Source organism: Lepidochelys kempii, chromosome 16 (assembly GCF_965140265.1).
Source record: "Lepidochelys kempii isolate rLepKem1 chromosome 16, rLepKem1.hap2, whole genome shotgun sequence".
Taxonomy (NCBI): Eukaryota; Metazoa; Chordata; order Testudines; family Cheloniidae; genus Lepidochelys; species Lepidochelys kempii.
Window position 1 is genome coordinate 6,499,295 of NC_133271.1, and position 16,188 is coordinate 6,515,482.

At 54.5% G+C, this 16,188-nt stretch overlaps 1 protein-coding gene across 1 annotated transcript in view; it reads left to right on the top strand.

The window, feature by feature from the left end:
* BSPRY (B-box and SPRY domain containing) overlaps positions 1 to 16,188 on the top strand; it is a 31,709-nt gene that overhangs the window by 350 nt on the left and 15,171 nt on the right. Inside the window, exons 2-3 of the mRNA XM_073313807.1 lie at positions 1,782 to 1,880; positions 3,347 to 3,577. Of these exons, the coding sequence (XP_073169908.1) occupies positions 1,782 to 1,880; positions 3,347 to 3,577 (330 nt within the window). The remainder of the gene's footprint in view (positions 1 to 1,781; positions 1,881 to 3,346; positions 3,578 to 16,188) is intronic.

Genomic DNA, 16,188 nt, shown 5'->3' on the forward strand with positions numbered 1-16,188 from the left:
CCCACGCCCAGCGTCGCCCGCTGGCCCGGAGCCCCTCCGGGCGCCTCCCCTGCAGCAGCCCGGACGCGCCGTGCGGAGCAGCCGGAGCCCAGGGCAGGGCGGCTCCCCGGGCGGCTGACGGGGAGAGTCCGGCGGTGGCGCCGCTCCCCAGCCCCGCGGCAGCCTTGGCGGGTGACGTCCCTCGGGGCTCCGGCTGCGTGTGACTGTAGCGCGGAGACCCCAGGTGAGGGCAGGGCCGGGTGTGCCAGGCGCTGCGCAGAGATGTGCTGGGAGACAGGCCCCCAGGGAGCGCCCAGGCTGCACGGAGACGCCGGATCGCCCTTTGGCTCTGGGATGGGAGGGCTCAGAGCAGCCTGGGTCCCTGTGAGCCCCCTGCCGAGGAGATCAGCACGGGGAAGGGGGACAGCTCTGTGCATGGATCGCGCCCCCCAACCTGAGCCCAGCCAGCGCGCAGAGACAAGCCGGCCGGCCCAGCACCTCCAGCTCACTTGCTGAGCAGCTGCTGGGCACTCAGGCCAGGGATCTCACACACCGGAGTTACCTTCACCTCATTCGAGGCGGGGGCTGGAATTGTGAAGCCTGACAGCAGCCAGCACCAACCATTCTTCCTCTAGAAACTTTTCCTAGGAAGCGCCCCACGCCACAATCTCCTGTTTAAAAAAGTTTCAGCCATCCAATCAGAGAGCAGAAACAATACAATGTGACTTAGGTGACCAATCACTCCTCTTCACCGGTGAGTAATAGTAATAGGACAGCTTGTGAGCCACCCTAGGGCTGACCGGTTCATATCACCCATTGGCAGTGAGGAACAAGCAGGTGTGCAGGGATCTGGGCCATGATTCAGAGGGAGGGCTGGGCACTCTCTGTGGTACCCTTACTGAAAGGCTATTTCAGTAAGGCTAGATCAAAATTACACCTCCTTGTTCTTGTCTGTTGGCTTTGGTTTTTAGATTTAAACCCAAATGACAGGTTTAGTTCTCAGCAATCACATAGGAATTGTCCTATTGCCAAGAGAAATGACAGTTTTCAAAGGCAAAACTATGGCTCAGAGCCTGTTCTGGCTAAATTGTGCTTGTTGCAGGAGAGGGCAAAGGCTGCTTTACACTCCATAGTTTGGACTGCTCATTCATGGCATAAATTAAAGCAGCCCCAGGACTACTCCAGTTTATATTTGGCTGTAACATCCCCCCAGAGTCATCCCAGTTGAGAACAGCAGGAGCTGGCCATGCCTGCACTCTTCCCTCATGCAACTCTGCTGTGTGGAGAAAGCCCTTATGCCAGGGATAGTCACAGGCCATTTCCACTGAAGTTCTGTCTCCTCACAATACCAGAGTGATGTAAAGGAACCAGAACATGACAGAGAATCTGGCCTAGGTGATCTGCATGTAACAGTTTCTCCCTTCCCTCCACCTCTTTCTCTCACAGAGATACTATCACTGGTGATCGGGAGTCCAGGACAGGTCTTACCAAGGTGGATTGTCATATGATTAAAACCCGCTAACTTTTAGGGCTATTTTAGGCCCATCTGTGACTTTTTCAGGCAAGGATTGGGTTTTATTACAAATCTGGGATTTATTTCTTCATGTAAAGCTGGAGTGTGTTTGCAGCTGATTGCAATGGGGCTGAGAGCCGGACGCTCCCGGGGACCTCATGCAGCCTGTGCTCTAGTGAAGGGATGCTGTATGACTACACCACTTCTGAAAGCTGAGAGCTCACAGTGCCCGATGGGCAGAGGATGCTCCGAGTGGCTGTGAATCCATAGCTCTCATTCTGTATTTCAGAATAAAATTGTGGATCAGTGTGAGAAGCTCCAGCTGCAGAGTGCTGCGATCACCAAATACATGGCCGAGGTGCTGCCAGGGAAGAACCAAAGTGCTCTGGTAATTCGCTTTTCTTTCCATGGTATGGTAATGTGGACCTGAGCTTGCTATGTAGCCTGCATCTCACAGGTGAACATACCCCCACTCAGCAATGTTCCTGCTGGCTGCCCAGGGTTGCTGAGATGGCTTTACGCTTTGGTCACTGATTTGGTTTTGGCCTGTCTCCCTCTCCGACCACCCCCCATATTGAGCAGACAGGTTTGCGTAGTATTAACCCCGTGAGGCAGGCAGCTGAGTTCATGCACTACCCATTGCATTGCTTCCAGAGTGGTGTGAACACCCTCTCTGCTGCCCCACCCTCCTGTAGATGACCTTGGCCTGGGTTCTGGGGGTGGGCTCAGGAGTCAAACCCTGGAGTTTGCTCTTGAATTTGCTCATCTCGCAGTTCAGCTGGTGCAGCTTCCCACGCCTCCCTCAGGCAGCGCTTTCCTTGAAAGCGGCCGCGTCAGGCTAACGATACTAGGCCGATTTCGCCCTTACGCTGGGGCACCGCTGGCAGCATCTGTTTCATCCTACACTGACTTTAAAGCCCGTTTACACGGCGAGAGCAGGGGAAAGTGGCCGTAGTAGAACTGAGAATCCAGCCAGCTATTTCTGTGTAAATGCTCTGTGGGTACGTCTATGCTTGTAACGCTACAGTGTAGATGTTATTACCTATGCTTCTCCCATCAGCCTAGGTTATCCAGCTCCCCAAGAATTCTTCCGTCGACCTCGCACTGTCTACACAGGGACTAGGTGGGCTTAACCATGCCACTTGGGATTGTGGGTTTTCCATATCTCTGAGTGATGTAGTTATGTCGACCTAATTTTCTAGAGTAGACCAGGCCTGTGTTAGCAATCATGGCTTTGAACACTTCAGTGACCCTAACTTCTCCCAGTTCCCTGCTGGTGCCTGTGCTTCAATAAAAGGCTAGTCAGTTTCAGTTTTGTCTCTAGTCAGTTCACTTCCAGGGTCCCCTGGCCTCCTGCAATGGCTGGGCTGCAAAGGCTGCACAGACATACTTTAGTCCGAGCAGACCCGCTGTTGAGTGAATAGGAGTGGTGGGCGGGACAGCAGCTGTCAGGCCTAATCCTGAAAGTCCTTCCTAATTTGAGTTGAGCCCAGTGGGCCTGCTGCAGGGAACCAGAGCTGCTATCCTGCACCAGGGGTTGCAGGCTGGACCTTTGGCTAATCAGCATGAGATCATTTCCCTAATATTACATGGTGTAAATAAAGCTGAAATTTTGGGCCTTGCTGAGTGTCAAGTTAGCACTTAGTAGCCATGGCGATACCAGCTAGTGCCTTAGAAACACCATCACTGGTAGGTAGAGTGGCCTGGTTCCGATCTCACACTGGTTGACACCACTTTAATCTCAGTGATTTCAGGTGGATTAACTCAGTGTTAGGGCGCATAGAAAGCCAGCTCTGGTGGTAGCTTTCCTCCTTTTCTCCTGACACCTCTCCCTCCCTGTCCTTGTTGTGGCAGAGTGCGGCCAGCTGGGCCCGGGAAGTGGTGATCCAGAGGCTGATCTTTGTGAGAAATGTGTGTGAGAACGAAGAGCAGCGGCTGCTGGAGAAGGTGCATGCGGAGGAGGAGAGGACTCATCAGAGCATCCTGACCCAGCGAGCTCATTGGAGCGACTCTCTGCAGAAACTGGCTACCCTCCGCACCTACCTAGTGGACATGATCACCAACTTGGATGACCACGGCCTGGTGGTAAGTACCACAGTCCTGTACGGAGGAGCCAGTCTAGCTTGCAGCCAGGCTTCTCTCACTGTAGCTGATGACTCTTGAGCGCAGCAATTTGGCAGCTTGTTGCACTGACAACAAGGAGGCCAGAGTTCAAGAGAGACTCGGGTTTGCATTCCTGGGAAGCAGCTGTGCCTACCTAGGGAGTCACCTGGCTGGAATCACCAGAGAAATGTGGCTGCCCCGTAAGAGCTAGGAACAGGTGAGGGAGCTTCTGAAATGTTCCTGCTGGTCTCCCCTTTACTGCGGGTGATGGGAGACTATCAGAATTGTCTTCCAAGCTCGGGGACGCACCGCCCTTTGAATGCTGGGCTAGAGCAGCACTAACTGCTGCATTACTTCCTCCTTGCCTCTTCTCCCTTGCAAGCAGATGGGACCACAAGGGCCCAAGCAGGGCCTCAGTATCTGAGGATTGGACTCAAGGGTCAGAGAGGGCGAAGGCCGGTACATGATTTTTCATGGATTTTTCTAGTTCTTTGTTGATTTTAAACAGCTCCAGGCAGGTCTCCACTTAAAACACTGCGCTGGCTCAGCTGCACCGCTGTAGCACTTTGATGAAGACAGGAGAGAGCGTCTCCTGTCGACTCAGTTAATGGGCCTCCGTGAGCGGCAGGAGCTAATTCGCTGGGAGGAGCTCGCCCTCCGCCATAGCGCTGTGTACACTGGCACTTAAGCTGGTATAACTGTTTCGCTTAGGAGTGTGGATCATCCAACCCCCCCGCCCCCGAGCGACGTGTTTATACTGAAGTGATTTTGTCGTGCAGAGCAGGGCTCGGTCTTTGGGGCCCCTGCCTTTCCCTGGAGAGATCTCCTGCCATCTAACAAACCTCGGTGTGAGGGAACTTCTCCTACTCAGTCTGCATGTTCATTTGGCTGGTTCCTTCCCATTATTTATTAAATCACCCTTGGATCACCTTAAGAGTTCCTCTCCAGTCAGATGTTAGCAGGCAGTTATCCTATCTCCCCGACCTTAAGCCATTGCTTAGGTTCGTTTAACTTTAAGTGAGCGGCAGAAGCTTTGCTCTGGGGATAGAACTTTCTAGGGATTCGAACAATGCTGGTTGGCTCGTGAAGTGAACCAGTGGGGATGGGAATAATAGTGAATCTCTTATTCCACCTTCTGGTATTGGCCAGTCAGACTTGTCCCACCAGAGAGACGGGAGGCTGGAGCACGAGATCTGTTAAATACCAGCCAGCAAGACGGTAGTGAAAAGGTCTGTCTGGCTCTTTGCCGCGTAGCGGTGGTGGTGGGTGAGGGCGGTGTGAGGCTTGTAAATGTTTCCAGCCTGGGTCAGAGGTTGGTCTCTGGCAGGAGCCGACACTTGATGTGTCAGAGGAAGGTGCTTGCAGTGATCTGCTCAGGAGCACACTGACCACACACTGTGCAAAGAAATCTGCTGAATTTACTTTGGCTAATTGGTGCAGGCTCCATAATGAGAAAGCTGATACAAATGAGAGGTTTGGCTGATAACAGGATGACGTCTGGTTTGGAAACAGTAACTCTCTGGAGCCGTCATCACCCCCAGGTGATAGGCCTTTCCCCTAGGAGACGGGGACCTGGGACAGCCTGTGGGGGCATAGTACAATTGTAGCAAGCATCTGAAACGCCATGAGCCAGACAGCTGAGGGGGGGCTGTAGTGAGTGTGCTAAAGTGCTGCACTTCCTGTGGGTTGAAATGCACCGAGGTGTCACTGCTGTGTAGTTGCCAATATGTTAAACAATAGTTTTCTTAGTTAAAAAAAAATGGATACATTGAGGTTGTGCAAAAGGCACCCCGTGTTCTGGAGCTCCCGGCCTGTGCAAATGGCTGGGCTGGTCCATCTGCCCCACAGAAATGGATTTCCTGTTAATGGCGTCAGACTCTCCTCTTATCACGACTGCTCGGGCTGCCTTTGAGCGAGCACAGGATGGTCTTTCCGTGTGAAAGGTGGGGGAGAGAACACCATCGTGCTGGGCCTGCACTTGGTCTGAGCACGCAGAGCCCTGATGGCACTGTAGGAAATGGAGCCCAAGAGGCACTGGAGGACGTGCCCCACCCCAGCCTGAGCCGGGAACAGGGAGATGGGCAGTGGAGCAACTCCCTGCCTCTGCGGCAGCACGGGGTGGGGGATGGGGCTGCTCTCCCGCAGGGCCCAGGAAAGACAGTTGTGCTTCCTGCAACCCAGGCCAGCAGGAGAGAGGGGACACCTCTGAAGTGCTGCAGCAAAGCCTTCTGGGATGGATGTGGGGCTGGGGAGCTGGATGACTCCTGCTGCAGATGGCCTGACTTCAAGGAGTCTGCACTGAGGGGCCTTGGACACCATTGTGGGAGGCATGTTAGATAACAGGCCATAGAGCAGCTGTTAGAACAAGCGCCAGGGTGGGTCTTGGGCCTTGCAGTGAATGGTAGCGACAGAGTTACCGGGGACAGGGGATGGGGGATGGGGGGGGGGGCGAGGGGGAAAAGAGAGAGGATCCTTGGCTACCTGTGTCAGGCGGATTTTCCTGCTGCATGAACTTGTTCAATACACTTGCTTCGGGCATCGCCAGCGGCACAAACTCAATCCCCAGGAGGCAGTTTTAGCCATTTCCAGGGAGGGTGAGGGGTTTGCTCTTCACTGTGACACTGTCCGTGCCGGGGCTCAGCAAGGGGGATGGAGGACTTGGGGAGACACCCAAACCCACTGAGACCTTTGCGTAAGTCCCCAGGGAGGGATTTTATTGTGTGAGAACAAGGATAATCAATGGCACCCGGTAATACCAGGGTACAAAATATATGGGAATGACAGGGTAAGTCACGCTGGTGCGGGAATCGACACTCTATGGGAAAGCATAGAGCCAAATATAGTACAACTCTAAATGAATCAAACTACCATAGAATCGCTATGCACACAAATTGCATGCTTGAATAATAAGAGTATATAGCTGCAGGAATATAGTACCGACTGCCTGACCAGGATGGTGGTGGTGATTGTGAAATGCTCCATGAGATTAGAGAGGCTACAAAACTAGAAAACGCAATAATATGGGAGATTTCAACTGTCCCCATATTGACTGGGGACATGTCACCTCAGGACGGGATGCAGAGAGAAAGTTTCCAGACACCATCAATGACAGCTGCTTGGAGCAGCTAGTCCTGGAACCCACAAGGGAAGAGGCAAGTCTTGATTTAGTCCTGAGTGGGGCGCAGGATCTGGTCCCAGAGGTGCTGACCCATTCAGTAACAACGACCATAATGTAATTAAATTTAACATCCATGCAGGGGGGAGATACCAAAGAAACCCACCACAGGTGCATTTAACATCAAAGAAGGGGAATTACACAAAAATGAGGCTAGTCAAATGGAAATGAGAAGGAACAGTCACAAGAGTGAAATGCCTGCAACCTGCACGGAAACTATTTAAAAATACCATCATAGAGGCTCAAACTAAATATGTACCCCAAATCAAAACAAAACAATAAGACCAAAAAAATGCTACCATGATTAAACTGCGGAGTAAGAGGGGGTTAGAGGCAAAAAGGCAACATTTAAAAATTGGAAGTCAAATCCTAGGGGGGAAAATAGAAAGAAGCATGAACTCTGGCAAGTCAAGGGTAGAAGTATAATTAGGCAGGCCAAAAAAGAATTTGAAGAGCAACTAGCAAAAGACTGACAGCATTTTTTTAAAAGTACATCAGAAACAGGCAGCCTGTCAAAGGCTATGGCTACATGACTCAGTTTCGCTACCGCCGTGCCGCTAAAAGATGCGCAGTGTAGTTGCTGTTTGTCGGCAAGAGAGAGCTCTGCTGCTGACAAAAAACTTCCACCCCCCACGAGCGGCCGCGGCTTCGTCGGCAGGAGAGTGCTCCTGCTGACAAAGCGCTGTTCACACCGGTGCTTTTTGTCGGTAAAACTTTTGTCATTTGGGGGTGTGGTTTTTAACACCCCTGAACAACAAAAGTTTTGCTGACGAAGTGCCAGTGTAGACATTCTTAAATAGTCAGTGAAGTCTTTGGACGATTGAGGTGCTAAAGGAACACTCAAGCTAAATAAATTTTTTTCATTGGTCTTCATTTTAGAGGATGTGAGGGAGATTCCCACACCTCAGCCATTCTTTTTAGGTGACAAATCTGAGGAACTGTCCCAGATTGAGGTATCATTAGAGGAGGTTTTGGAACAAATTGATAAATTAAACAGTAATAAGGCATCAGGACCAGATGGTATTCACCCAAGAGTTCTGAGAGAACTCAAATATGAAATTACAGAACTGCTAATTGTGGTACATGACCTACTGCTGAAATCAGCCTCCATGCCAAATAGAGGATAGGTAATGTAATGCCAATTTTTTTAAAAAAAGGCTCCAGAAGAGACACTGTAAGCCTAGCTTCAGTACTAGGCAAATTGGTTGAAACTAATAGAAAACAGAATTCTCAGACATAGCAATGAACTTGATATGTTAGGAAAGAGTTAATTCAGCTTTTGTAAAGGGAAATCATGCCTCGCTAATCTATTAGAAATCTTTGAGGTTGTCAATAAGCATGTGGACAAGGGTGATCCAGTGGATATAGTGTGCTTGGAGATTCAGAAAGTCTTGGACAAAGTCCATCACCAAAGACTCTTAAACAAAGTAACCAGTCATGTGATAAGAGGGAAGGTTTTCTGATGGATCATTAATTCATTGAAAGATAGGGAATGAAGGGTAGGAATAAATGGTCAGTTTTCACAATGGAAAGTGGCAAATAGTGGTGTCCCCCCGGGATCTGTACTGGCACCAGTGCTGTTCAATATATTCTTAAATAATCTGGAAAAAGGGAACAGTGAGGTGGCAGTTTGCAGATAATAGAATAATAGAATATCAGGGTCGGAAGGGACCTCAGGAGATCATCTAGTCCAATCCCCTGCTCAAAGTAGGACCAACACCAACTGAATCATCCCAGCCAAGGCTTTGTCAAGCCGGGCCTTAAAAACCTCTAAGGAAGGAGATTCCACCACCTCCCTAGATAACCCATTCCAGTGTTTCACCACCCTCCTAGTGAAATAGTGTTTCCTAATATCCAACCTAGACCTCCCCCACTACAACTTGAGAACATTACTCCTTATTCTGTCATCTGCTACCACTGAGAACAGCCGAGCTCCATCCTCTTTGGAACCCCTCTTCAGGTCGTTGAAGGCTGCTATCAAATCCCCCCTCACTCTTCTCTTCTGCAGACCAAATAACCCCAGTTCCCTCAGCCTCTCCTTGCAAGTCATGTGCCCAAGCCCCCTAATCATTTTTGTTGCCCTCCGCTGGACTCTCTCCAATTTGTCCACATATCTTCTGTAGTGGGGGGACCAAAACTGGATGCAGTACTCCAGGTGTGGCCTCACCAGTGCCGAATAGAGGGGAATAATCACGTCCCTCGATCTGCTGGTAATGCTCCTCCTAATACAGCCCAATATGCCGTTGGCCTTCTTGGCAATGAGGGTACACTGCTGACTCATAACCAGCTCCTTATCAACTGTAATCCCCAGGTCCTTTTCTGCAGAACTGCTGCTTAGGCAGTCGGTCCCCAGCCTGTAGCAGTGCATGGGATTCTTCCTTCCTAAATGCAGGGCTCTGCACTTGTCCTTGTTGAACTTCATCAGATTTCTTTTGGCCCAATCCTCCAATTTGTCTAGGTCACTCTGGACCCTATCCCCACCCTCCAGTGTATCTGCCTCTCCCCCCAGCTTAGTGTCATGTGTGAACTTGCTGAGGGTGCAATTAATCCCATCATCCAGATCACTGATAAAGATGTTGAACAAAACTGGCCCCAGGACTGATCCCTGCCAACCGGCTGCCAACTAGACATTGATCACTACCCGTTGAACCCGACAACCTAGCCAGCTTTCTATCCACTGTGGCAAATTGCTGGCACTACTATGACGGGTCTCATGCTCTCTTTTCTTGGCGGGGGAGGTGGGTTCAGGGCACCATTTCCCGCCCCTGAACTGAGGTATTAACTGCCCCACTAGTGTCCTAGAGGACGGGAGTGGAGAGGGAGGGACCCGGGCCCGCCCTCTACTCCGGGTCCCAGCCCAGGGGCCCTAGGGATAGCGGTAAACCACTAGAACTAGCGGTTCCTTCCCCTGGGCTACTTCCCTCTCCTGCCCTTCAGCTTGTGGGGCTTCCTGCCCTCCCTCTGCACAAACCAGGTGTCCCTTTACCAGGGGTGAAAGTAACTGAGGCCACTTACCGGTACGGAGCCCCGGGCCCTTTTAAATCGCCGGCCCCAGAGCAGCTGTTCTCTTTGCCCCGCCCCCACCCGTCGGCGGCCGGGGGGGCCCAAAGGAGCAGGAACGTTAAAGCGCTGCAGGGTCCTTTGCCTCGGCCCTGCCGACGGGAGGTGCAGCAACATTAAAGTGCAGTGGCGGCAAAGGACCATCCTTAAAGCGGTGCCGCGGCTTCGCTTTCCTGTCCCTGCCCCTTTCGCCTCCCGCGTCGGCAGCCCTGCCGGGACAGACCCTACCAGCAGGGCCGCTGACGGGGGAGGCGAAAGGAGCAGGGAGGTGAAAGCGCTGCCGCGGCAACACTTTACTGTGGGCTGGGTATGGGCTGGGGCGGGTTCTTACCGGTACGCGGTACCGGCCCCCTTTCACCCCTGCCCTTTACCTAGGGTCTTGGTCTTCTTAGCCCACCGCAGCACTTCTCCAAACTCTCCTCTGCTTCCCTCCAAACCGCTCTGTGCTCCAGCACCAGTCCACTCTGCTTCAACTCCTCCAAACCGCTCTCTGCTCCAGCACCAGTCCACTCTGCTTCAACTCCTCCAAACCGCTCTCTGCTCCGGCACCAATCCGCTCTGCTTCAACTCCTCCAGACCGCTCTCTGCTCCGGCACCAATCCGCTCTGCTTCAACTCCTCCAAACCGCTCTCTGCTCCGGCACCAATCCGCTCTGCTTCAACTCCTCCAGACCGCTCTCTGCTCCGGCACCAATCCGCTCTGCTTCAACTCCTCCAGACCGCTCTCTGCTCCGGCACCAATCCGCTCTGCTTCAACTCCTCCAGACCGCTCTCTGCTCCGGCACCAATCCGCTCTGCTTCAACTTCTCCAGACCGCTCTCTGCTCTGGCACCAATCCGCTCTGCTTCAACTCCTTCCCCTGTCTGATTGAAGCAGGGGGGTTTTATCAGGTGACTGGCTTCAGGTACTTTAATTGGCTTCAGGTGCTTTAATTAATTTATAAAAAGAAAAGGAGTACTTGTGGCACCTTAGAGACTAACCAATTTATTTGAGCATGAGCTTTCGTGAGCTACAGCTCACTTCATCGGATGCATATCGTGGAAACTGCAGCAGACTTTATATATACACAGAGAATATGAAACAAAACCTCCTCCCACCCCACTGTCCTGCTGGTAATAGCTTATCTAAAGTTAATTTATAGCAAACTTCCTTCCCTCTACAGGGAAGAAGGCACCCTTCTAACACTCACCTGCTGCCCTCTGGCCTGGGCTTTCCTTGCTTTTTGCCCCTGCTTTAGTTCCACCCCCCCGCGACCGGGACAGACGCTTTTTCTTCGGGTTTTTTTTTTTTTGCTGTTTTTTTTTCTTTGCTGCCGTTCGAGTGCTGGTCGGCTGCCAGCTTGCCTGCCAGCCCCCCACGCCTGCCCTCGGACGCTGCTATTGCTTCAGCTGCAACCCCCGGAGGAGGGGGGGAAAGACTGCCGACCCGCTCCCCGGAGGAAGGGAGTGGACGCCCCCAGACCCAACCATTTTGCTGTTCATTTGTGGACCTGCGATTACTCGTCTTCTTATCTTTGCTTGGCATTTTTGGAATGCTCCACAAAGACCGGGAGAGAAGACAGCTGACAGAGACATCGCCCAGGGAAGCTACAAATCATTGTGGAGGGGGCCGTAAGACTGAGTAACTTTTGAACTGTACTCTCGTGTGGGGGGAGTTTGACTGTGTCTTAACTGCATTTTGTAGGGGCACAGGGGGTGTGGCATGGAGCTGCCCCCCGATCCATCGGTGCCCCCCCCCAACACTACTACAACTGTCATGGCCCCCCCCCGCCATCCGTCCCTGCTGGCAACCTGCCATCTGCCTCTAGACTCAACTGCTTGCTTTGAATTCCATCATCCGGACCAGACACAACAGCCGACCAAACGAGACTCTTTGGATAAACATGCGTGGGTCCATGTTCCCCCCCCCACCCCCAGACGGCCCACCCCACAGTTTGCCCCTACTACCTGACCCCAACTCCTGTTTCCTTCCCCTGTCCAGTCCAACCCATTTGGCGCCCCCCCCAGCCTGCAGCCCAACAGGGAAAAGTGGTTAATCTGCTTCACCCTCCCCCCTCCTCCTTCTGGTGTCTCCCCGTCTCTCCCTGCTCACGATGGCGGGGAATGAGAGGGGTGAGGTCCCTCTAACTACCTCAGCTTCCCCTCCCCCACCTACCCCCTGCCCAACCCCCAAGCCTCCCCCCCACCACTGCTGCCAAAACACCTGCCACCGCCCCCGCTGGGGCATCGGCAGCGGAGGCACTGGGGCAACTATTGCCGCTGCTACGCCCACCGCCCCCCCAGATTCTAGGAAAGCCCCCCCGGTTAGCTGGAAAGGCCAGGGTGCGAAGAAGGGGAAGGACCCCGCCACAACCACCAAGCCCTCCATGGCAGAGGCTGCCCCCACCGCTGTGGCCTCGTCATCGACCATGGCGTCCCTCCCCGCTGTTCCCTCCACCAGCTCTGCGAGCGTCCCTCCCCCGGCCCCCAGGGCCTATGTCCGTGGCTCCCGCAACAGGGTACAGCTGGCTCTCTAGCGATGGGGGGATCAACTCCTCCGCCACAAGGGCCCTTATAAAGGAGGGTAGAGGGAAAGGAAGGCACGGTGCCGCGGCCTACAGTCGGGCCCGCAGCTTCCGTGACGATTTACTCACTAACGGGATGGGTCTCGGATTGTTGCGCAACCCGCCGGGGGCCGCGAACACCCCCGCCAACAAGGAACCCCCACGCCCCAGCCCTCCGAATGACGCCCCTCATTATAGCAACTTTGAACACCGGGGCTGTAGGATGGCTCTCCGCAGGTCCCAGGTGCTCTCTTACCTTCGGGAAGGGGGGTACTATGTGGTTTTCCTGCAGGAGACCCATACGGATCCGACCGCCGAGGACAGCTGGCGGCTGGAGTGGGGGGACGGGGTCTACTTCAGCCACTTCACGATTTGACAAGCTGGAGTGGCGACCCTGTTCTCCCCCAACCTACGGCCCGAGGTGCTAGGGGTCACTGAGACCATGCCGGGCCACCTGCTGCATCTCCGAGTCCGTATGGAGGGGCTCGTGGTCAACCTCGTTAATATCTATGCCCCGACAACGAGCCCGAAGCAGCCGCAATTCTATCGGCGGGTGTCCGACTTCCTTGGCACCCTAGATTCTCACAAGTGCTTAGTCCTGGGAGGGGACTTTAACACCACCCTCGAGGAACAGGACTGCTCAGGGGCCAAGCTGAGCCCGGCTGCTGCGAACATTCTCCGAGAAATAGTCGAACATCACTCCCTAGTAGACGTCTGGCGTGACCATCACCCAGATGACACTTCCACGTTCATCTTTGTCCGGGTGGAGGCCCATCAGTCACACCACTCTCGGTTGGACCGTATTTATTTATCCCGTTTCCATCTTTCACAGGCCCACTCCTCCAACATTCGGCCGGCCCCATTTTCCGACCATCATCTAGCCACCATAACAGCCTCTCTCCGTGCAGAGAGGCCGGGGCCAGCCTATTGGCACTTTAACAACAGCCTGTTGGAGGATGAGGGCTTCGTGACATCCTTCCAGGAGTTCTGGCTGGCCTGGTGAGAGCAGCGGCGTGCCTTTCCCTCGGCGCGGCGATGGTGGGATCTAGGGAAGGTGCGCGCCAAGCTCTTCTGCCATGACTACAACCGGGGCACCAGCCGACGGAGAAATGCAGCGATAGAGCAGTTGGAATGGAAGGTCTTAGAGATGGAGAGGCATCTGGCTGCCAGCCCCGAGGACCCGTTCCTCTGCGGAGCGTGCCGGGAGAAGCGGAGGAGCTCCGGGCCCTCGAGGACCATCGGGCCCGAGGTGCCTTTGTTTGATCCCGCATCCGCCTCCTTCAGGAGATGGATCGCGGCTCCCGTTTCTTCTATGCCCTGGAGAAAACCAGGGGGGCCAAGAAACACGTCACCTGCCTTCTAGCAGAAGACGGCACCCCCCTCATGGATCCGGTGGACATGTGTGAGAGGGCCCGTGACTTCTACACAAGCCTTTTCTCCCCAGATCCAACCAATCCGGGCGCTTGCAGGGTGCTCTGGGAGGAACTCCCCATGGTCAGCGTGGGCGACCGAGACCGACTAGAGCTGCCTCTCACCCTGGCCGAGTTCTCAGAAGCCCTCCGTCGCATGCCCACCAATAAATCTCCAGGCACGGACGGGCTGACCGTGGAGCTCTACCGCGTGTTATGGGACATCCTTGGCCCAGACCTAGCCACTGTCTGGGCTGAGTCTTTGCAGGGCAGGGTCCTCCCTCTTTCGTGCAGGTGAGCGGTTCTCGCCTTGTTGCTGAAGAAGGGGGACCTCCGCGACTTACGAAACTGGCGTCCCGTCTCGCTCCTTAGCACGGACTACAAAATTGTAGGGAAAGCAATCTCGCTGCGGCTAGGGTCCGTGCTGGCGGATGTGATCCACCCAGACCAGACCTATACTGTCCCGGGTTGCAGCATTTTTGACAACCTATTTCTAGTCCGAGACCTTTTGGAACTCAGGCGTAGAGACGGTCTGTCGTTCGCCCTCCTGTCTCTCGATCAGGAGAAGACGTTCGATAGAGTGGACCATGGGTACCTCCTGGGCACTCTGCAGGCACTTGGATTCGGACCTCAGTTTGTGAGTTTTTTCCAGGTGCTGTATGCTTCTGCAGAGTGTCTGGTTAGGCTCAACTGGACCCTGACCGAACTGGTCAGCTTCGGGCGAGGAGTACAGCAGGGGTGCCCCCTCTCGGGCCAGCTGTACGCTCTGGCGATCGAGCCCTTCCTCTGTCTCCTCCGCAGGAGGTTGACAAGTTTGGTGCTGCGGGAGCCGGAGCTGCGGCTGGTCCTGTTGGCGTACGCCGATGACGTGCTCCAGGACCCGGGGGACTTGGTGCGGGTGGAGGCTTGCCAGGACATCTATTCGGCAGCCTCCTCCGCCTGAGTCAACTGGGTCAAGAGCTCTGGCTTGGCAGTGGGGGACTGGCGGCAGGTGAGCTCCCTCCCACCCGCGCTTCAGACCATCCGGTGGAGCGCGGGTCCACTGCTCTACCTAGGCGTTTACCTTTCTGCCACGCACCCTTCCCCGCCGGAGACCTGGCAAAATTTAGAAGGCAGGGTGATAGAGTGGCTCCGGAAATGGACGAGGCTATTCCGAAATCTCTCTCTCCGAGGGAGAGCACTGGTGCTTAACCAACTAGTCCTGTCCACGCTCTGTTCCCGGCCCCGGGTTTCCTGACCGACCTCCGGATATCAATTCTAGAGTTCTTTTGATCAGGAATGCACTGGGCCCCTGTTGGGGTTCTTCATTTACCCCTGAAGGAAGGAGGGCAGGGCCTGAAGTGTCTGAACACTCAGGTCCGTGTCTTCCGCCTCCAGGCCCTGCAGAGGCTCCTCTATAGTGCAGGTAGTTCGACGTCGAGCATACTGGTGCATGCCTTCCTGAGCCGCTTCCAAGGGCTCTGATACGACCGGCAGCTCTTTTATCTCTGTCCGAGAGGTCTTCCGCGAGACCTCTCCAGGCTGCTGGTCTTGTACCAGGACCTCCTCCGGACCTGGAAACTGTTTTCAATGACCAGGTCCGTGGCGGCCACCGTGGGAGCAGATCTCCTCGCGGAGCCCCTGCTACACAACCCCCAGCTCCGTGTGCAGGTGGCGGAGTCCCGCTCGGTGTGCCAGAGTTTGGTCCTGGCGGAAGTCACGAGAGTCGGAGACCTCCTGGACTACGACTGGGGAGACTGGCTGGATCCCCTGACGCTCGCTGGGCGCATGGGGCTCTCCAGACCTCGTACCCCCCGGCGCATACTTCAGGAGGTGAAGGCCGCCTTGACGCCCACTGCTCGAGCTTATCTCAACCGAGCCCTGTGCGAGGGCGCACCCCGCCCGCCCTCTACCCCAGGCCCACCGGACCTTTCAATTGGGCCCCTACCCCGTAGATCCCAATAAACCCCTCACCCTTTCACTGCGAGCCGGCTGCACAAACTGCAGCTGGTCAGCTTCCAAACCGCACCAAGGAAACATCTATATACACTCACGCTTCACACCCTTCACGCCCACACCCTGGTGTCCCACCCCGATACAAAGCGGCGGGACCTCCTGCCACCTTTGGAGGGTGAGCAACCCCGGTGGGCCAGCCTGTATTCCACCTTGGTCCTGAGGCCCATCGGGGACATTAGTTGGCGGTTCCTTCACGGAGCTGTGAGCATGGGTGTATTTTTGACACGGTTCACCCCCATCCCGGATACTTGCCCTTTTTGCAATGTGAGGGAAACCCTGGCGCACGTATATTTAGAGTGTGCCAGGCTGCAGCCCCTTTTCCGGCTCCTCACGAATATTTTATTACGCTTTTAGCTACACTTTTCCCCTCATCTTTTTATCTACACACTCCCCATCTGTGGCCCCACAAAGTC